At 35.2% G+C, this 23,186-nt stretch overlaps 1 protein-coding gene and 1 non-coding gene across 2 annotated transcripts; both read left to right on the top strand.

Annotated features, from left to right (window-relative positions):
• The first annotated feature begins 6,683 nt into the window (after positions 1-6,683).
• On the top strand, positions 6,684-11,398 carry LOC131159699 (RNA demethylase ALKBH9B-like). The gene is made up of 6 exons (XM_058114808.1): positions 6,684-7,020; positions 8,984-9,526; positions 9,941-10,026; positions 10,268-10,578; positions 10,773-10,844; positions 10,944-11,398. Exons 1-6 carry the CDS (start codon positions 6,852-6,854, stop codon positions 11,221-11,223), a joined length of 1,461 nt encoding a protein of 486 aa, XP_057970791.1. The 5' UTR covers positions 6,684-6,851; the 3' UTR covers positions 11,224-11,398.
• Positions 11,399-15,165: 3,767 nt separating this feature from the next.
• On the top strand, positions 15,166-15,271 carry LOC131161090 (small nucleolar RNA R71). The gene has a single exon (XR_009138250.1). It is a non-coding gene; the product is annotated as a small nucleolar RNA R71 (small nucleolar RNA).
• Positions 15,272-23,186: the final 7,915 nt, after the last annotated feature.

Here is a 23,186-nt window from a genome sequence, read left to right as displayed (position 1 = left end):
TCTATGCAATTTTAGGGGGAAATTCTGACATTACTACTGTCCTTGAAGTATTCTATTTAGAGGTGTTCCTTGCACGCTGGGAGCAGACCTTCAAGATCAGCGGAATGTTCTGTTTTTGCATTTTTCATTTAACTTTAGAATGGTTTAGTAATACTACCCTGTTCCCTTACCTCTGTTTTCCAAGCTTTAGCTGTTTTTTGTAGGCCGTCAATAGTTTAATGATAGAGGATGGGTTAAACCAGCTCTCATTCTGAGTCGCAATCAGGCCTATGTCCCCTGGCTACAATTTAAATTACTTGAAAAGACACCTGCATGCATTCCTGTATATATGCGCATGGCCAATTTTATAATCTTGAGTTTGAAAAACAAAATAATTTCTTACATTTTAAAACTTAAAATTTTCCTTAAAAAATAATGATCACTTGGCAATTTCGCATTAGATGTTCTTTAAGTTATTTTTTTTTTTTCTAAATTAAAAGGTATTTGTACCTTCAAATTTTTATTTTAAATTTAAGAAGTAATTTTTTTTTCAAATTAAAAGACAAATGACGACATTTCGCTTCCTTGGCATTTTTCATATCAGGAGGAAATGGAGCTGCCTCTATAAAATGAATATTGTGAAATTAAATAGAATGAAAACCGACATCCCAAATCCATACACCAAACACTGTCTTTATATATTAACATAATTTTAGTTTTTAGTTAGAATGAATATTAACGATAAAATCTACATTATTCATTTTTAAAATAAAAATTTACCAAAAAAATTAAGTCTTGATTAGAGATCATTAATATTATATATATTTTAATGACCAAAGAAATATTAAACATATTCTTAATGCTATGTTTGATTTGGACAGTATATTATATTTTATTTAAATTTCAATAAAAAAAAAATCGTTTATCATAAACAAAAGGACACATTTATTTAATGCTATATTCTTCCCACTTGGTAAAACTTTTAGGAATAATTCCTTTTTATAATAGAAGATTAAGAAGCATAATTCGGCATTTTTTAGGCAAAAAAAAGTTTGAGTTTGTGCCTTCCGGTAGGTGATGGGAAATGGGAACAACTTAGGGATGTGACTAGTGGCAAAATCTTGACTTATAAACTGTAGATAGCACACAACCCACCGTATATCATTAAAATCTTTCTATCTAATGAGGTAATTCGATCAAATTGTATTAGTTAACCGAACAAATTAAATTAATTTCATTCAATTGATGACTGTAATTTAATTAGTATTTTATAACATTCAAGTATTAATAATTTAAAATTTTTCTAATTTGTATTTGTCATTTTTTTCATTTTTAAATTTACATATATTTAAAAATTTTAACAAAAAATAAAGTTACTTAATTTATCATGATCTATCAATTAGTCGAATTATTGAATTGTTATAATTCACTTACGGTTTTAATTTTGAAAATATTGCACTTCACTCACTAAATTTTCCAACATCACTCCCTCATTAATTTTTTAAAGACAGGATATAACTTAATTTATTAAATTGATATCATTTTTCAAATTTAACTTATCACAATTGAAATAATGAAGGGAAAATGTTAGTTTCTGAAGAGTAAATTAATTTTCTTGTAGATTTAATGGTCGATTAAAAGTTGAATAATATTAATAAATTGGCATAACAAGATTTATTTGTGTTTTTTGTGCATTTTACAGTAATGAAAATTTTTTAAAAAATTAATACATAATATCTTGATGACTAAAGAAGTTATCGAAAATCAAATTTCACTCAAAGCATCAAAGATTTAACCAAACCCATACAATTTAAATGTTTTGGAAACATTAGGAGTTAAAACCCTTGGTTAGTGGATCAACTAACCTACACATAGCTATATGCTCATATGAGTCTTGCAATCACAAATCTTTTTTATAATAAACAAGAACTTTATGTCTGTCTAATTGGGCACAGAAAAATCTTCTTGTTTTGGGAGAAATGCTAACGACAGTTGAATTATCATGATATATTAGCAAGGTCTCGCAATGGGATCAATAATTCAAAGTCCTATAATGAAATTTTCTAACCACAAAGCCTAACATTTGGCCTCATAGCAAGATGTAAATTATGTCCCCATAGTTGGGGTTGCTATGAAAGTTTAACACTCTTCAAAGAAATATTTTCAATCTCAATCATGACAATGAAACTAGAAGTAGATTGCTTGTCATCTTAACATTTGAGGAACATCAGGCAAATTCCTCTAGGGGTGGTGATCCCATGGACATCAGTTCAGCTCCCCGTAGTGAAGCTAATAGTTCTAAAGAAGAAATTGAGGATGGAGAAGAAGGATCTGAGGAAGAAGAAGAAGGTCAAGAAGAACAAGAAGAACAGGAAGATGAAGAAAATGAAGATAGAATAGATGACTAGCTGATGTTGTATTTATGAGTTATAATTATGAATTGTTTGAGTTGTATGACACTGTTTGAGTTGTTTGACTAGTTGAAGTTATTTTATGAGTTGTTTGTTTTTGATACTTTTTGAATGTAATTCCCTCTATGTGTAATGACATCTTTGCTATTATAATATGATTCTATTTCCTATCCCTTGTTTCTTTTTGAATAATGACAAAGGGGAAGAAAATTGTTAGCCAAGATGATACAAAATGAGCTAAAGTGTAATATGCTAAAGTGAAATATGACACAATATGGCACATAACTTGTAAAGTGAAGCAAGTAAAGGTGAAATATGACACATAACTTATAAAGTGAAGCAAGTAAAGGTGAAATATGACACATAACTTGTAAAGTGAAGCAAGTAAAAGTGAATAAAGTTATACAAATATAAGAAATCATACTTTAAGTAATACATGTCTTGTGAATGAATTTAAAGAGCTTATAAAAATATGAAAGTAAGAAATCATACTTTATGAGCTAAAAGATTCATATTGAATAATGTGTGACATACTTGTTAAATATTACTACATGTTGGATAATATGCTATTTGTTTACTTGAAACTTTTATCATTACTCTTATCAAATGTTAAAAGGATGCTTATTGTAAGGGGGAGCCTTTTTCAAAGGAACTCTTATCTTTACTCCTTGTTTGTCATCATCAAAAAAGGGAGATTGTTGACCTAATCGGGCTTTTCAATCAGTTTTGGTGATAACAAACAAATGATAATCTAACTTGGAATGGTTAAGTAATGATGTTTCAGGTTTGGCAATAACACAAGGATCATTATGGACCATCAAGCCACATTCACCAACAAGTGATCCAAAAGAAGCTCAAAGCAACACCAGATTGATCAATGCATGAGGAATCTGAAACTAGCTCAAGCTAAAGTCCAAGGGATTTCAAAGTGACCATGTTATGAAAGATTTTAAGTTTAGAGTATAAGGTTTTAGGATGAGCAACGTAAGTACTTCAAAGTTGAATATTTGTTGAAATATCATTTGAAACTCTTTAGGAGAAATACATGGACTTAGAGACCTATTTTAAAACCCCGAAAAATGTTTTATAAAAGAGTAAAGAAAGAGAGCAAAAATGGTTTTGAAACTAAAAATAAAAAACTAGAAAATGAACTATTCAGAAGACCGAAGTCACTGCCCAGAAGACTGAAAGAAGTTAACTTCAAAAGACTAAAGTTTACGCTCAATCATCTGAAGAATTATTTCAGAAGACCGAAGATTAAGTTCAGTTGTCTGAAGATTTATTATAGAAACACAGAAATAGGTTGAACCTTACCAGAAGACTGAACCCTGCCTTCAGTTGTTTGAACCTGCAACTTTAGAAGTCTGAACCCCAACTTCAGACGTTTGACCTTGTGTCCAGTTCAAAATTTTCAAAACTTTAAGGAACTTCAGAAGACTAAACCCGATAGTTCAGTCATCTGAACACAGTTAATGATCAATTTTTTTAAATATTTTAAATGTTTTAAATTGGTTTCTTATGCTCCAAATTTTCTTAAAACTTGGAAAACACTCCAAGTAATCTTGGGTAGCACGAAACTAACTTTATTGGCCTATAAATACATAGTTTTACAAATTGAATCATACCAAGAATTGAAAAAATCTACTCTAAGCTCTCTTGCATTTAAAGTCACTGCTTGCTCAATCTCTTGTAATATGAAAGTGCTGATATTATGAAAGTGTTGATCATCAATCCCTGAGCTCTACATACTGATTTCTCATCCGGAGAAAATGGGACTTAGTGAATTCTAATCTTGAGCTTCAAATTGTATTTCAAATTTGATATTTAAATTCTGAAGTATATAGATTTGAATTGTACTAATCAGCTTTGTGTGAGAGCACTCTTTGTACACATCTACTTGCTGTTTCTATTGTAATTATTGGATGATTCCAAACTTGTTGGATTGTTGACTAAGTGAGAGAATATCGTTTGGAGAGGCGGGCTCTAGCTTACTTGAAGGAGTGGTTGTAAAAGGAGTTGTTCCGCCCGGCAGAGGAACTAAGCTAGTGGAATCCTTTGGTGGTTTGCCAAAGGCGAGGACGTAGGCTGGGGATAAACCGAACCTCATAAAATCTCGATGTTCTTCTCTCCTCCTTACTCTTTACTTTCTGCATTTTACTTATATTTGTTGGATGCAAATTTATTGATTGCAGGGCTTAACTAAAAATTCATAGAAGACTCTTAATTCTAGAAAGTACGTTTCAATTAACCTTTTGCGAAAACCCTTAAGGGAGTACGATGGTTAATTTTCGGAACTCTTGATTAAGAGAGCGCATTACAAAACAAAAACAAAACAAAGCTTGCATATAATCACAGGGCTATTACCAAAGGCTGAAAGCATCGAGTTCCTGTTTATTTTGATTGATTGATTTCAATATTGTGGTTGATTGGAATTTGTGGTGTGTTTTGGTTTGATTGATTTACTTACGTTCTTATTGTTGCACTAAAACAAGTAAAAATTTTAAAAAGAGCCTAAAAGTTTTAAATGATCCAATTCACCCCCCCTCTTGGGAATCATATTCTATTTTCACTTTTTAAAAAAGAACCTTCTGTAGAACAAATGGAATAACCCTCACTTCGAATTGCATCCCAAAAGTTTCTTTCAAGAGAAGAGTAGTATGATTTCTCTTCTTTCTCTTCTTTAAATGAAGATCTTTTTGAAATTCACAAATTTCTCTTAAAAATCCTTACTTTGCCCTCTCTTCAATATGCCATAAAATCTCCCCAATGATGCACTTTTATAAACCTTCAGAATTTGAATTTCAAAATTCAAAATAACTACCAATAATTGCCACCCATTAATCACCTATGTCAAAGGTTGACATGTGGTATTAATAGTACACGTTTTTGTCCCAAAATCTCCAACTAATCAAGCGGAGACAATTCAAAAAATTTGAAATTGTCGAGGTCTGATTGACTGCCTTCAAGGGCCGACCAACTATCTATAGGCTATGGCCAACAGCTAGTCTTGGAGGTAAGGTGGATGGCCTCCCTAAGGAGCCATGGTGTGTTAATTTTAGAAATTCAAAGGTGAGGATGACTTCTGCAATGACTGGAGTAATCCAATATTAAAAGATTGGTAATCAAATAAGCCTAAAAGAGTATAAGTCTTAATTGAATTAAAAGGTAATCAAAATCATAAGTTAATCAAATACTGTTTGTTAAGAAAGGTGTGTAAAGACGCAACACCTTCTCATCGCATATCAGTACTCCCAAACCTTACTTTGATCACAAAAACCAAGACTACTTGTTTTGGACAAAAGTTTACCTTAGACGCTAAGAAATCAATAATAATTGGGTGAACTAAACATACCTTAAAAATAACATATTAGTAGCAACTCTATTTAACTTTAAAGACCCTTAATCTCAACTACTCTCTTAGTCCGTCACCCAAGATGAGGCGATTCAATCCAATCCCGGTACTCATCAACAAAACAATAAAAAAATTAGTCATATAATCTAAAATTCAAAGTTCTAAAAAAATTGAATTTAGCTTTTGGAGGCATACGAGAGTGGGGCAACCTATTTTAATGTATTTGTATACGTAGATTCTATTTTTAATTAAATATTTATGATTTTTATTTATTTTATATTTGTAGCAAAATGTTTGTAGTGCCTAAGAAAGAAAATTGATTTCAAACACCATTTGATATTAATGTCACAAATTATGAAAGCAAAAATCAAAGACGAAACTAAAAATCAGAAACAAAAATTAAAACTAAAAACAAACAACATGTTAGCTGAACAAATTAATACTTGATTGAAACAAATATTCATTTTTGTCCTTAAATCACATAAACAAAATTTAAAAATACAATTAAATTATGAAAAATGAAAAATAGCAAAAATTTAAAAATATTATAATAAAATAGAAACTATAATATTTTTTTACTAAATTACAATATTACATAATTCGTTTTTTAGTACTACAATTGAAAAAAATAATAATAATAAATAAAAAAATTTGAAAATAAAAAAAATTATTAAGAAAACTTTTAGTATGCTTAATTATATTTAAAATTTAAATAAAAATTATGTGTAAAATAAACATTTTAATCTACAAAAATTAGTTTTTAATATTAAAGTACACAGATTCCAACAATATTTTTTTTAAAAAAAGAGTGTAAAATACGCATTGTCACATAAAGGAGAAGAGAAAATAAATAAAATAAAATAAAATAAAAATGCAAACACGCCCTTGACTTCAGGATTCGTTTTGCATTGAAATTCAAAATTACGGAGTCCTTTACTTCTTTCACACGTAAAAGCAAACGGGCCTAAACCAGAATCCTCCTTTTAACTGACCGAATCTATGGGCTTTTGGTACATTCGAAATCGTTCAAAACCTTGAACGTACTTTCCTTTCCCTGCATGGTATGACCCAAATCTAAACCCTCCGATTCATTGGCTGCGGTACCGACTATGGGCACTGACTTTGCCGGCCGGGCGGTGAATTCAGCCGCCGGGACCGACTGGATGGAGCACTTGCATAGGTTGGGACGCGATGAACTTTTGGAGTTTTTGTCTGAAGGGTTTTGCGGTAATTGCCAATCTCTTCTGCAGACTCGTATTCGCAAAATCTGTGGCGCAGGTAATCAGATAATCTTGTAATACCAAGCTGATGCCGCTACTATTTTTTTCTTTCGATTGCTTGTGGCCGTGATGGTTACTCTAGGGTTTTGCTTTTTCTGATTAGGTAGTTTTAATTTGTTATGAATTTTGCCTGTGCGCCTCTTCAGATTTCAAAACAGGGAAAAAGAAGTTAGTTTATTTTATTTTATTTTATGAAACTGAGTCAATATTATTTGGTTACGGGCATTACGGTTCTTTGTGGCGCAGGTAATCAGATAATCTTGTAATACCAAGCTGCTGTCGGCACTACTTTACTAATTTATTCATTCGATTGCTAATGGCCGTGATGGTTACTCTAGGGTTTTGCTTTTTCTGATTAGGCAGTTTTGATTTGTTATAAATTTTGCTTGTGTGCCTCTTCAAATTTCAAAACAGGGGGAAAAAATGTCAGTTTTTTTTTTTTTTTTTATGAAACTGAGTCAATATTATTTGTTTACGGACGGTTGATTCTAGAAAGTCTTGGGAGTTGGTATTTTGACACTTTTCTGCCCCCAAAACCCAACCATATAATTTCAAGTGATTGATTGAGCAGGGTTACGTTTCATACAGTTTTTATGAAACTGAGTCAATATTATTTGGTTACGGTAGATTTTTTTGGGTTCTCACCATAGCTTGACCATAGCTCTGTCTAGGGGTGAGTAGATTGAATTATGCGGGTGTTTGATCTCTGAGAAATTCTCCATTGCTGTGTTAATGTTTGAGTTCACGTTTCAAGTGGGCTATGTTAAACTCATAATAAATGCACCAAGGGCTGCCCATTTTGTTACAGATTCTGACCCTATGCTTGGAGAGATTTTGGATTTAGAGTTGTATTAGATTTGGATAAAATGTAATTTAAAATTGTATTGATTTTTTTTTCCAAATCCACCCAAATATAAGTCCAAGTTCCAAAATCCATGCTCCCAAACATAGCATGAATATTTTTTGCCATAGTATGACTCTATCCCTATCATCGTGCAAGCCAGGTACAACCGATAGAATCCATGTCCAGTCAGTGATCACTGATTTCATTAGGCACGAGATGGAATGTTTTCCCTGTAAGACATCTACCCCGCCCCGCCCCGCCCCGCCCCAAAATTGTTGCAATAGCAGCTAGGAAGTCCCACTCCAGATGGTGTTCATTCCATATGGATTCAATTATAAATTGGTCCATCATCTCCATTTTACTTTCTTGGATGCACTCTCCATCAGCATTCCAAACCTGTAATACTGCCTTAATATGAGCAATCTGGTGCATTTAGGATCAAGATTAGTATCTTTGGTTTGATTCAGAATTTTGTGAAGTCGGAGATCAAAAGATTATCCTTAGTTGAAGATGAGGAAAACATGAATCATCTGCCATCTGCTGCTCACTGTTCCTACTCATCCAATGTTTTAACCTGCTTTCTTCAGCTACTGCAATGCTTATGGGTTATGGCACACTGTTTTAGATATGCAAGACCTCTTGCAATTTTATGGGAAATATGGAAAGAAGGGAAATGGACAGATTGTCATATGAAGAAAACCAAAAAAAAAAGTTGCATTTCAAAAGAATTTGTGGTATATCTTCTGCTGGATAGGAGCAAATAAAAAATTCAGCAGGAACTCTTTTGAAGAATTCATGCTTTCCAGGAGTTGTCTTGATTGATGTTTGTTAATAGCACGTCATCTGTTATCCTCTTCCCACTCTATATTATAGTATACTCTCAATATGCTCCTTGTACATTCTCTTTCCCTGTTGGTACAATCTTCTATACTTTTTCAAATAATAGTGATGATGATATAAATCCTATGATTTTGATTAGTTTCCCTTATAGAGAAATTTAATTTTTTATTTTTATTTTTATTTTTATTTTCCTTTTGTTTTGTTTCTACTGTAAAGGAGACCGGAGACAATAAATACTTATGTGATCTGCACTTTTTTTTTTTTTTGTGAAATTCAGGAAAAATCAGTAATGGAAAACCATTGTCCAGTAGTGACGACACTGAAAATTCAGGGGCATTGCAGTCTGCCAATGGTTCAAGCCTGAGTTTACTTGTCAAGAGTTCAGAATCTATGACTATCAGTGGCAGGTCTCAGCAGCAAGAAAGCAATCCAAGCAGCTCTAATCGAACCAAGGAATCAGTTTATTCAGCAACACGAAAGGGATATGCTGCTGATTCGTCCCCTTCCTCAGCAGGATCAGTTAGCAGTAAGCGAAGTTTGTTGGATCATTCAGGTTCTGAAATATTGCTGAATGATGGACTCACCAGAGTTTCCTCACCAACAAATAGTGGTTTATCTGAGGACGAAAAGGAGAAAATTAGGGTTTCAAAGGTGGGGAGGAAGAAAGATTTTGCTTATAATGAGATAATTAATGGAAAAATGACTAATGTGCTTCAAGGGCTTGAGCTTCATACTGATGTATTTAATTCTGAGGAGCAAAGGACGATAGTTCAATGTGTCTATAATTTACAACAGAAGGGACAAAGGGGGCAGCTTCGAGGTATGCATATTAATTGTGTTTTTTCATAATCATTTATATTTTTCTTCTTTTTATTTTTTATTCATACTTATCTGCTTGGGTCTATATGGATGAAAAATAGCAAGAAAATACTAGATAGATAAGGACCAAGGAACAAGGCCATTTGAGGTGGGAAGAACCTGTCATAGTTTGCTTCTGAGGATAGTTTATTGCTTTCTTTTTCATACTTGCATCATATGTTTTGTTACCCTTATTCATGACTATGACATGATATTTCATCATCAGATCATCCTCTTTAAGTAAATCATGTGCATGCTATTGGGATTTGGGAGTGCTGAAAGTTTTTGTTTTTTTAGTTGTGAGGTGGTCACTAAAGAATATGAAGTTTTCCATAGAATGTAGTTACTTAGGTCTGTTTGTTTGATCATTTAACAGAACGCACATATTCAGCGCCAAGAAGGTGGATGCGTGGTAAAGGGCGAATCACGATGCAATTTGGCTGTTGTTACAATTATGCAGTTGTAATATTTCAACCCTTCCTTTCCTGTTTCTATTAACTGTCATATTTTCATTTATAGATTGACTGACCCTATGTTTGGAGAGGCATTGTATTTGGAGTTGTATTGGATTTGGTTAAAATGTAATATAAAATTGTATTGAGATTTATTCAAATCCACCCAAGTCCAAATCGAAGGTCTGAAATTGATGCTCCCAAACACTACTTGTGGGTTTTAAAATTTAAATTTCTTAATTATCTTACAGGACAAAGATGGAAATCCCCCTGGCATAATTAGAGATGAAGAAGTTGATCCCCTACCTTCTTTGTTCAAGCAAATGATCAGGAGGATGGTCAGATGGCAAGTTCTACCTTCAACATGTGTCCCCAACAGCTGCATCGTGAATATATATTACGAGGGGGATTGCATCCCTCCTCACATTGACCACCATGACTTCCTCAGACCTTTCTGCACTGTCTCATTCTTGACCAAGTGCAATATACTCTTTGGTTCAAACCTGAAGATTCTGAGTCCAGGAGAGTTCTCAGGCCCTGCATCTATACCTTTGCCTGTGGGGTATGCTTCCTAAATCTCCTTTTGGACCCGTTTGTATTTCATTGTATAGTTTCTGTAAGTGAAAAATCATTGCATGGTTTTCTAGTTGGGTTTTTTTCCTAATGCCAAAGAAAGCATCACAATGGGATCCTAAATAACCCTAGATGTTTATATTATATTCTGATTTTAATATTTTTGCCATTTATGTCTTGCAGATCGGTGCTTGTTTTGAATGGAAATGGAGCTGATGTTGCTAAACACTGTGTTCCTAGTGTCCCAGCTAAAAGGTACTATACTTTTTCATCTTTTAGTTGTTATAAGTAAGATCTAAAACTCATCTCTTTTGCATATCATTTCTTATTTCTATTATATCTACCCCTTTTCAGGATTTCTATCACTTTCCGGAAAATGGATGACAACAAATTGCCATTCAAGTTTTTACCAGATCCCGAATTGAGAGGAGCTAGGCCTGCTGAATATTCTTCTGTGGACGACTCACAAATCGAACAACATCAGCATCAGTATCATAAAAAAGGTGCACATGATGGATCTGGAAGCATTAAGCAGGCTCAAGTTAATTCCTTTGTCGTGGGCAAAGATGATTTCCCTCCACTTGGAAGCTCGAAATTCGTCAAGCAACCAGGTGCTAACAAAAATCGCTGTTGAAACAATGGCGCCACATGCAAATTTTACATGGTTGGGTCGAGTCAATTTTGTAAACACTTCGATTTGTGAATTAAAGCAGAAAAAATGCGGGAATTTTAGCGGAATGCTGCTATGTTGATCATATTATATTCTGAGAGGGAGAATTAAATAAAACTTCGTTTAAGTTTTGGGTCTCTTTACTACTGTCCTTGAAGTGTTTTGGATAACTTGATTCTATTTAGAGGCGTTCCCTGGACGCTGGGAGCAGACCTTCAAGGTCAGCGGAATGTTCTGTTTTTGCATTTTTCATTTAACTTTAATATGGTTTAGTAATACTACTCTGTTCCCTTATCTCTGTTTTTCAAGCTTTAACTGTTCTCTGTATAAATTTTTCGCTTCATATAGAGGATGTAATAAAACATGCTGCAAGAGGCAGCCATGCATTATACTACCCCACGCCACCAATCCCCCCTCTGATCATTCAATGGAAAATGTGGTGAAGATTTCAAATTTTATATTTTAAATTGTTGAAGCCCAAAATTCATTTTTCCAAATAAAATCTTAAGATATTATGATGAGAATGTTAGAGAGAATTTGTGATTAAGTTGTAGGATTTAGGTAATGTTGGATTGTATTCAAACGAGTATTTATTGCAAAAAATATTTTGTTTGAAATTACGTTTTGGGAGAAATTAAGTACTTTACGGTAAGTATCATATTATTTTTTGTTCACTCATAGTTAGCTACTTTAAGATAAATTTTAACTTTTGGGCAAAGTTCCAATTTTTCTTTCTTCTTTTTTCCTCTTCCCCCTCTCTCCCTCCCATTATTGAACTTAATTTAGTTAATTAATTAATGATAAATTGTAAAAAAGTATTATAAATGTTACAAATATAAATTAATATTAGTATTGTCGTTAATTAGAAAATAGTAATCATATATTGTTTACTAGTAGAGACCTATGCTATGCACTGGGTTAATTTTAAAAATTTTCAAAACTTAATAATTAAATTTAAACTTTGAGTCAAATTTCATTTGATTTTTGGCCCATATAAGTATAGCATGGTAGGCATTTCATGAAAGACATAAATATTGGCAATTCTAAATCAAATCAAGAATTTCTAATGCTACTAAATGTAAGAGGACAGCCGACTAAAGCTAGGGTCAACCGACCAAACCTCTCGAGTTTCGATAATTTTTCAATACTAATCATGTTCAATTTTTAATAAAACATTTCTAAAAATACCAAGCGTGTACCCTCAACGATCAAAAATTCTAGAACTCTATATATACTCCCTCCATAAGTTTAATTAGCAACTTTGATTAGCCAAAAACTCCCTTAAATCTTTTGGGCTAATTTTTTAATCAAAGTTCTCCCACAACATTTTTATTGCAAAAATTCTTTATCACCAGTTGGTTTTCAAAAGAATAACTAAAAACATAAACATATTAGTACCATAAACATATCCACCGGTCAAAAACGATAAAACACTGTATTAAACATAACCCCCTTACCTAATTTTGAAACAGAAATCAAAATGCTCAAAAACCAAATCCCGACCTTTATCACCAAACAGAAAATCTAATCCTCTAGAACTATATATCCTAGCTCCATGATCCTTGCAGTAACTTTCGATCGTCGAAACAGGCGACGAACGACAAAGAACTGTAGAGAGAGAGAGAGAGAGAGAGAGAGAGAGAGTTTTGGGTTTCTTAATTTTTAAGCAATAAAAAATGACATTATAGGCCTTTTGACTCGGTTAGACTCATCGACGAATTGGTCCCTTGTCGACGAGACATAGAAGGTGTTCGTTGCTGAACCTCCTCCTTCGTTGACGAACCCAAGCCTGCTATTTTTTTCTGTTAGTCGGGATCTCTTCGTCGACGAGGTTCTGAATTTTGGTGATGAAGCATTGAAGGGCATTTGTCAACAAGAACATTGGCTTCTTCGACGAAACTGGCAAAATCCCATTTTTATACTTTTTTTTTTTTATGGGTTCGGGTCTCTACATGTTCCCTTCCAATCCGGAGACTGTAACCTGAATTGAGAAAATCTATTTGCATGGGTCATCCGGGTTAGCTAAGGGGTTGCTCTCAGGTTGAATTATATCCCTTAAAGGATTCCTCTATAAGATCAAGGGGGCCACATCCTCAACATATTCATCAATCATATCGACGTCAATATCATGGACGTCTTCAGGTGGATGCTAAGATGCATGGAAAACAGTCGGAGTTGCATGTTACCAAAGGACACATCCATAATCCCTGTCCTACATTGAATACAAGCATTTGCGGTGGCCAAAAAGGGTCATCCTAACAGGACAGGGATCTAGTCTTTAGTTTGGTCAGAGGGTTCCATATCCAAGACTATAAAGTCAACAGGTTAGTAAAACTCGTTAACCTTAACTAAAACGTCCTCTATTACACCCTGGGGTTTTTCACTTAACGATCAGCAAAGCTTAATGTTATCGGGGTGGGCTTCAACTCTCCTAGATTAAATTATTTGAAAACAGAGTATGGTAGAAGGTTCACATGCTTGCTCCTAAGTCCAAAAGGGTGCTATCAATTGTGTAATTATTGATTACACATGAAATGGTTGGAGCACCAAGACCTTTTTGCTTATGAGGGAGGTGACCTTAAAGGATTGAGCTTGCATGCTCGGTCAACTTGACTTGCTTGTTCATATGCACCCTTGATTTGCGCTTTTGCGTGCATAGGTCCTTGAGGAATTTGGCATATGCAGGTATTTGCTTGATGGCGTCTAAGAGAGGGATGTTGACCTTAACTTGCTTAAATGTGTCCATGATGGATTCAATAGTGGTATCCTTCTTAGTTTTAAAGGGTGCATGGAGAGTTGTAGGGTAAGGGGCTGCAGGAATGTGATGGGGAAGTGTTCCATGTTGTGGTAGGGTAGATGTTTCTGTGTCTGTCTCTGACTCATGAGAAAGAGGGGCCCCTACTTTTGTAGGTTCAACCCTTTTCTTTTCTTTACCCTTTTCTTGACTTATTATCTCCCCAGCCCATATTGTTGATCTCCCTACCACTCTTAAGTGTGGTTATCGCCTGGGCATGTACTTTACACGATGAAGGTTCTACTATGGTCTCACATTCTACTCCGCACTAACTCTTAGGTAGTATATGCGGCTGGCTTGGCAACTCACCTTCGTTTCTCCTACTAACTGACCTAGTGAGTTGCCCCATAGTGGCCTCCAACTTAGCTATGGATTGTGAGTGAGAATGGAGTAATTGCAGCTTCACTTGGCAATCTGCTTCAATGCTTTGTAAGGTTTTCAACACCATCTCTTGAAAGGAATCATGGTTAGTTTGTTGAAGAGGTGGTTGTTGAAACAATGATTGCCTTTGCACTGTAGTATAAGAATCTTGGAAATTTGGATATGGTCGAGGGAGTGAAGCACTAGGGTTTTGTTGAGGTCTTTGGGCTTGAAAGGCTGGAGCTTGTGGTCTCCAAGAAAAGTTGGGATATTACTTCCATCCGGAACTATAGGTATTCAAGTTGTAGTTATTTGATGACCGATCATACCAATGGTGGGTGGCCTTGACTTCCTCTTGCACAAGCTCAATTTGGGAAAGAATGTGTGGGTAATTATAACACGTAAGCACAGGGTTGGAGCAAATCGCACAAACTTCTATGTCCGCCATCAATTGTTGTTGTTGTCGTAGCAATAAGAACTAATAAACTTTCTAAGATATGATGTGTAGAGTAGGGCTTAGGTCATGATTTGTGGCTAACTCATAAACTCCCTTAGGTTTAGAGGTTGATGGATTGGGTAGTCTACGAGTGGCAGCCATGTGCTGCTGAGAATTTTCATCCAACTTTTCAAAGAGAACCCATGCCTCGTTCTCATGCTTGGTGAGGAAAGTACCTATGCACGATGCATCAACTATGGACCTATCTCTCTCAGCTAACCCTTCATAAAAATTTTGAACTAATTGCCACTTGGGGGCCTAATGGTATGGGCATTTACGAAGTAGGTCCTTGAAATGCTCCCAAGTCTCAAAGAAAAGTTCCCCATCCGTTTGTGTGAAACTTGTGATTGCCCTTCGTAGCTGGTTAGTCTTCCTAATTAGGAAGTAATTTTTCAGAAATTCATGCTACATGGTGGCCCACTTGGTCACCAAGTTTGGCTCTAAGTATGTCAACCAATATTTGGCCTTATCCTTAAGAGAGAATGGAAAAAGACTAAGGCGAAGGGTGTCATCACTGAAATTAGGTGTACAGATGGGGGAACAAATCTCCAAGAACTCATCTAGATGCTAATAAGGATTTTTAGTAAAGTTCCTATGAAAGTTGGGTAGCATCGAGATGATTGAAGTCTTAATCTCAAATTGTGCTACCTGAACATCTAGGAACCGGATGCAGGATGGCTATGTGCATGTGTTAGGTACAAAGTAGTCCCTAAGAAGCTGAAGGGGTTGCTCTCCTACCACAGGTAGGTAGGGAGCTTGGGGTTTCAGGATTTGTTCAGTGGGAACCAGTGGGTTATTTTCGGTCATGGCTTTCAGTTTCTACGACTTAGCCTTCTCTGGATTAGAGATAGGTTTCCTAAGGGACCTACATGATTTTTCAATCTCAGGATCTATGGGAAGTATCTCAGGTTCCAAAGAAAGCAAACCAAACATACACACTTTTAAGCACAAGGATTCAGACTTCAAAAACAGTAAACACAAAACAAAGAAAAATAAAAATAACAAAGAAAATGAAAATAAAATGAGAGCAATTTAAAAGAACAAGGCAACAATACCCTAATTTAGAAGTTGGTTCATAACTGTAGCCAAGTTTCTTGGCAGCGGCGCCAAAATTTGGTAGGCTTGTCAAGGCTTGGGTCCTTAACTACCAAAAATAAAATTTATACAACCTAACTATCCCAAGTTCTTTAGAAAGTGGGTAAGTTGGGTGTCAATCTTCAGGGACTTGAAGCGCAATTTATAGAACCTCTTCCAAATTAGTTTACTAAAACCTTGTTATGAAGAGTAAAAAGATGATATTTTTGGTGTTGTTTTCTATCCAACTATTGAAAAGCATTTAAATGAAATCATGTAAATTAACATTACTAGAAAGCAAGTAAATTTCTATGTTACCCTACTCTAACAAAGTCATGCTGATGGCTGAACAAGCACTGGATGCCATGCCTCTAACTATGCTCCTGTAGGCTTTGATAGAAGTACTAACCCAAGAATCTCAGGCCAAAGCGGGAGAGGGACGTTCGAGGGCACAGGGTAGCAAGGGTGCACCAACCGTCTGGAGCATAGTTGAGAATTGGAGTATACCTTGTCTCAATGATCACATACACCTCCGAGGAATCTGTAGCCAACTATTTTCCCCTGACAGAAATGTAGTAGTGCTTATCCTTATCTGCAACCTTTCATCACACATAGAGCAGTAAATCAAAAGTAAGTAAAGAAAGTAGTAAATGGAAAGCAAGTAAAAAGATCATTCCTTTGCATTCATCATGTCTATCACTAATGTCAGGAAGTACAAAAGAAGACTAGGTAATATACATTGGAAAACACACGAACGCCGTCGGTTGTCACAAGCTGTGAGAAACTTCATGCACAACCTAGAAATCTACACTGGTCCTAATCTAACTTGGCTCTCAATGACATCCTAGGTCTGTAACTAACCTAAGAGAGGCCAAAGAGGAACCCAAAGCTTGTGTTTGTAGCGAATACTTATAGGCTCTAGGGTTTACAAGGTTTGTTTTACAAGTTAGGAAAGTTTTTAGCAAATCTCGCGCATAAGATCGTCACTGCCCACCAAGTCGCCCTTAGTCGAGACTCATAGGAAATCAGGAATTTGAATCTTTAATGTCTTCTACTATGTCGCGTCTCAGGGTCTTGCTTGTTGAGATGATAGTTGAGACTTGCAGGATCTCGATCTTCAAGAAATCTCAGGAACTTGACATCGTCGCCCCTTAAAGTCTCTTGGTCGAGCACTTCGTCGAGACTCTCGGTATTTCTGCTCTTAGTTCTATCTCAGTATCTTGATGTGGTCACCCTAGAGAGTCACTTGGTCAAGCACTTGGTCGAGCCTTGCAGCATTCTGAGCTTAGTCTGAACCTTGGAACCTGCAGTGGAAGACTAAGTCACCCTTGTGTGTTGTTGGTCACGCCACATAGCCTAGCATCGTCTTCTTGTTCATTGTTGATATGAAGCTTCAGGAATTTGGCTAAACATCTGATTTGAGCTTTGAGCCCTCCAATTCCTCGTTGACTTCTTATAGTGCCTAACTCCATGGTTTTAACCTGTTTTTCCTGAAAAGACAAACAAACCTTGCATAGTTCTGAATAATGATAACTTTGGGCAAATACATAGTAAAATGAGAATAAACAAAGATAAATGAGGGTCTAAAATCATGTATTTTAGGGACTCATTACTCACTTTCTAGAGTGTTTTCCTCTTCACTACAATACTCGACCACTATTTCATCTTCACCGTCAGTTTCATCATTGTCGATGAAGTCAACGTGTACAGAAGGTTCAATTCTAATGTCCGCAGTCCCTATGTGTTCTGCCATGACACTAGCCCTATTCAATAGTATAGGATCGGCTCCCTTATGGACACCATTGAAAGTAGATTGCGTTGCTGCACTAATAGATGACTGATCTTCTTGGAAAGTATCATTGCAGACACTTTTCTCCAAATCTGCGACTTCTTTATTAGCATACGAATTTTGAGGAGGAATTTTTTGGGCCACATGTCATTCAACCTTCAATTCTGTGTTCTCAAGGTAGAACACTTATTCTACCTGCATTGCTAGCACAAAAGAGTCATTTTGATACCATTTTTTGCTAAAATTGACACTGGTAAAGTAGGCATCCGTGTTTATCCTACTCTTTTTTATTGTTAATGTCCCACCAGGTTCACTTAAACATGTGGAAAAGTCTGTTAGCTCCATAGTGAAGCTCTAGAATGTCATCCAAGACACCAAAGTCATCTCCTTTTGTGCCTAGCATTGCAACCCCACAATTTTACGTTATTCTATGTAGATCGAGGGACTTCGTATGAAATCTTAAGCCATTGACAATGCAACCACTGTAACAATTAACTCATTGATCGGGGCCACATGCCAACGTATACAAATCTTTACTTGTTATTGGTTCTTTATTATAGTACATGACTTTCATCTATTAATTAAAAAGGAGTTTAGATTAGTGAAACGTCAATATTGAAAATGTACATTGCTTCAAATTCAGGCAGTATTTGTTACTTACACGGCTCCCAAACCAATTAAAAAATTTCTTCTTATGTCTTTCGTCAACATTCCTTTCATTTTGGGCCAAAAGCTCAGCTTTATGTTCGCTATATACAACAATAGTACATGTTAATGTCAACTAAGTATATATACATACATACATATATATATATATATATATATATATATATATGCATATGTAAATACAATGCAAAGTAAGGAGTTTGGAACCACGTACTCGATATATGGAATAGTTTTATCACAATTATTGAGGACATAATAATGCGCCTTTCGTAGGTCATCCATATCAATGAAATCGTAAACCCATGCATCGAACGACCGAACATTTTCTCAAAATATAGAGTTCCTCGGTTCTTCTTCTTCGGCATTAATAGCATGAACGTCTGCATTTCACCCCTCACGAGTGAACCTTGTCTCAATATCATACAGATACATTGAGCAAAATGTAAGACATTCACTGTCAATATATGCCTCAATGAATGAACCTTCTGGCTGTACCTTATTGCGCACATACCCCTTCAAAGTGGATAAGAACCTGTGTATTTTACATAGTATTAGTGACTTCTATGTACAAAGAAAGTGAGTAAACAACGTGAACATTGTAGAAGGACTTTATAATTTACCTCTCAATAGGATACATCCAACCATACTGGAATAGTCCTCCAATTATGACCTACCTTGGTAAATGGACGGTTAGGTGGACCATCACATCGAAGAATGCTAACGGAAATATTCTCTCCAGCTTGCATAGTATGACCACGATGTCCTCCTCTAATCATTCAAGTACGTTTACGCTCAATTTCTTGGAGCACAACTGTCGAAAGAAGATCCCCAACTCAATCAGTACCAAGCAAACATCATTGGTCAAGTGTCCACGAAGAAAAACTGGTAGAACCCGTTGTAGAAGGATGATACAGTCATGACTTTTCATTCCTAACATCTTCCATTCCTTCGTGTTTATGCATCGAGCTATGTTTGATGCATATCCATAAGGGAACTTCATTGATTTCAACCATTCGAAGAAATGATTCTTCTTATCCTTCGAAAGTGTGTAACAAGCTAATGGCATGAGAAGTTTGTCCCCATCACGAATCAAACGCAACTCAAACCGTATTCCCATATCTTGGTGAGCATTTGCGTTGCCTTTTGTCTTCCTATTTATATCTAGTAATGTACAAATAACATTTTCACAAATGTTTTTCTCGATGTACATGACATCCAAGTTATGGCGTAGTCCAATTCAATTCCCACTCAGCATGTTTCTTTTTTCTACTGTTCGGTGGTTTTCCAAATTTCAAATCTCCGATCAACTTAAGTTGGTTTAATATCTCTTCCCCACTTAGTCAGTTTGGTTGCAACCTTCGTTCAGGTTTTCCATTAAAGCTTCTGACACCACGAGTTCTCCAAGGATGTCCACATCGTAGAAAACGACGATGACACATAAAGCATAACTTGCATCCATGTTTCAAGGATAATGACCCAACAACCTTATTACACACTGGGCATGCTAAGTAATAATTTGTGCTCCAACCCGATAGGTTGTCGTAAGCAGGGAAATCATTAATTGTCCACAACAGTGCAACATGCATCCGAAATGTTGTCCCAATTTCCACATCGAATGTCTCCACTCCTTTTTCCCATAGTTCTTTCAACTCATCAATTAACGGATACAGGTAAACATCAACATCATTACCAGGTGCCCTCGGTCCAGGAATAAGCAGAGACATATAAATGAAGGGTTCTTTCATACATCGCCATGGTGGCATATTGTATGGCATCATCATAACTTACCACAAGCTATACGGGTTGTTCATGTTACTGAAATGATTGAACCTATATGAAGTAAGGCTAAGTCTGATGTTGCGAGGAACTAGCAAACCATGGATGCATTTTATCAAACTTGGCCCAAGCTTTCAAGTCCGCTAGATGGCTAAGGGTGTTTTCCTCTTAGAGACGTTTCTCTTTATGCCATCTTATATCTGCAACAGTCTTTTTGCACATGTACAACCGTTGCAATCGCGGGATTAATGGACAATATCGCAAAACCTTTTGAGGGATCTTTTTTACCCTTCTTCTAATTAGTTTTATACCTCGGTTCACCACGTTTTGGGCACTCGTTCGTATTTTCATGTTTACCATAAAAAAAATGCACAATCATACTTACACACATGCATTGGAGTGTAACCAAAACCCAATTCACACATGTATGTCTTTGCCTCATAAAAGGTCTTTGGAAGTGTTTTACCATCAGGAAGTGTCACCTTAATGAGGCTTAAATGCATGTTGAATGTGTTCTGAGATAACCTATGCATTGTCCCTGCATGAAGCAACTTTATCAGGAACTCTAATTTTGAGAACTTTGTACAATTTGGATATAGGGGCACTTGTGTATCCCTCACGAGATTAGCAAGTGGTTTACCCAGTCGATTTAACATACTAGGACTGCAAGGTATGGTACCTACTAAAGGAGATTCATCACCAGTACGCGACACACTGACATCATCCGTGTCCACTGCAATCCCCCTTTGCAAGTCACCTAACATTTCGATTAACCCTTCCGAATGTGTATCACCACCTACTATATTTCCTCCCTCATCTTCATCGTCATCATTATTGCTCTGAACTGCGAAAATCTTCATTGTGGAACACCCATGTTGTGTACCTTTTCTCCATTCCAAAGTCTAATAAATGTGTATAAATCAAATCAATGTGTTTGAATGTTATGTTTTGGAATTTCTTGTAAAGACATATTATTCTATTGGCTTTGTCTACATGAGGACGTGCGGACGCTATGAAATCATGTACTCTGACAAAAACCTACCTCGAGCCTTCATCCAACTCTTATCCATGTTCATTAATTACTTTATAACATGTTCAAGTGAATGGTGTTGATTACATATTCTCAGAATGTTTATGATGCATGCATCATGAATCCTAAAATCAACCACTTTCCGTCTAAAGGGTACGGATCATATCATATTCAAGAATGTTGCATTTAGAATGCAATCAATCGCTCAAATTCTTTCGTCGTAGTCATTATAAATTTTGGCACCATCTCCCTATGGCTTTCCAAGTACACTAGATGGGGGAAGTGAACATGTTACTAGTTTTCCATCACTAACAAATTGTCATGATACCCCACTATGCACCCAGAGAATACAAGTAGAGATGCGCTCGAAATATATAATGAAAATCGAAAAAGCGTGAATGATGACAACAATGTAAATACAATTTCCTAAACTATCCACATTGGACAATTCAAGAACGGTTGAAATACAAACATCACTAATTGTAAGTGAAATAAATAATTAACATGTTCAATTGATTATTAGTCTACATAGTATGACTAATAATCAATTGAATTTCAATCATTGTTTTGTCTCACATGTACGATGAGGCATGTATGTATAGTAACCATTCTTGAATGGGTCTAAGCTTCACTAAACACATGAAATGGCAGTAATTAATTTGACATTTACTTTATATGACATTTAGTATTCTATACATTGTTGTTCTTAGCCAAGTGTTTTAGATTTTCAATGATAAGCCTACTATGCCTCTTTTATTACGAATTTGAACACGTGAGAGGCACGAGTTAGAATGACTTTAAGTTTTAACTAATCATGCATATGTTTCTTTGTATATGATTTTATTTTAGAAAAAATTTAACAAAATTTCGGCAGTATGTCGTCTGTAAATTGGACATTTTCCCATAAAACCTGTACTTGAAACAAAATATTGTGTTCGACAAGGAAAACATTTTAAGCATGCAACAACCTAAATCCACTACCAGCATGCAATTCACAATATACTGCATCAGCGACGTAGTTGGCGTTCAACACAACCATGCATTCAGATAATTGTTCAATCAACAAATCATATAACATAATAACAGACATACAACGAGTTAGAATGACTCTAAGTTTTAACTGATCATGCATAGGTTGCTTAGGTATTATCAAAGATCACTTTACATTTATGTAATATAAATTACATTATATAAATTAGGATATTATAAAATGATTTACACTATTCTTATTTTTGTACATAATATAAATTACTCTTGTTTCTTTCTAATCTAGAACAAAAGGTGAAAGTTTCACCAACAAGCTACCCTTAATATTAGGAAACAAGATAAAAACTTATCTAATAGTTGAAACCTTGACTTGCTTTTCTTTTATGATCCGTTTGGATGGAGAATTTTCATGGAAAAGTAAAAGGAAAATAGATAGAAAATTTATTTTCTAGTATTTCTTTTAGACAAAATAATACAAATTCAAAAAAAAATCTTACTAATGCCTAAAATTAAAATTTTATTCATATATTTGGTGTATATATATATTGCTTTCTTTCATACTTTTCTTGATAACCAAACGTGAAAAGTAGATTCCTCCATAATTTCCCTTTCTTTCCCTCAAATTTTTCAAGCTTCAAACAAAGCCTTAAGAAAAATAGAAATAAAATATGAAATAACAAAAGCATTCATCATATAACCAAGGCTAGCAAGCCTTCTAATAATTAAATTGAACAAACATCATTGCTCAAGCACATATATAGGGGAAACTTAAAAAAAAAAAAAAAAAAGGTTCATACCATATTATGGATCGAAGAAAAAAAAATTGTCATTCTTTCATCGATTAGGAGGCATAATCTTTGGCCTTTGTGACAAAATAAACAACAATCTCTTCCTTATTTCAAATCTCTTTTCACCGTTTGTAAGATTTGAACTTTATTGATGCCTCCAACTTGGA

This window comes from Malania oleifera, chromosome 7, assembly GCF_029873635.1.
Source record: "Malania oleifera isolate guangnan ecotype guangnan chromosome 7, ASM2987363v1, whole genome shotgun sequence".
Classification (NCBI taxonomy): Eukaryota; Viridiplantae; Streptophyta; class Magnoliopsida; order Santalales; family Ximeniaceae; genus Malania; species Malania oleifera.
Note: the sequence above shows the minus strand (reverse complement) of the source record. Positions and strands in the feature narration are given on the sequence as shown.

Excerpts from the sequence above, each read along its gene's own strand:
- LOC131159699 (XM_058114808.1), top strand. The coding sequence starts at position 6,852 with ATGGGCACTGACTTTGCCGGCCGGGCGGTGAATTCAGCCGCCGGGACC. Across the intron at positions 10,027-10,267 it reads GTTGTTACAATTATGCAGTT|GACAAAGATGGAAATCCCCC; the intron begins GTAATATTTCAA and ends ATTATCTTACAG. Across the intron at positions 10,845-10,943 it reads CCTAGTGTCCCAGCTAAAAG|GATTTCTATCACTTTCCGGA; the intron begins GTACTATACTTT and ends ACCCCTTTTCAG.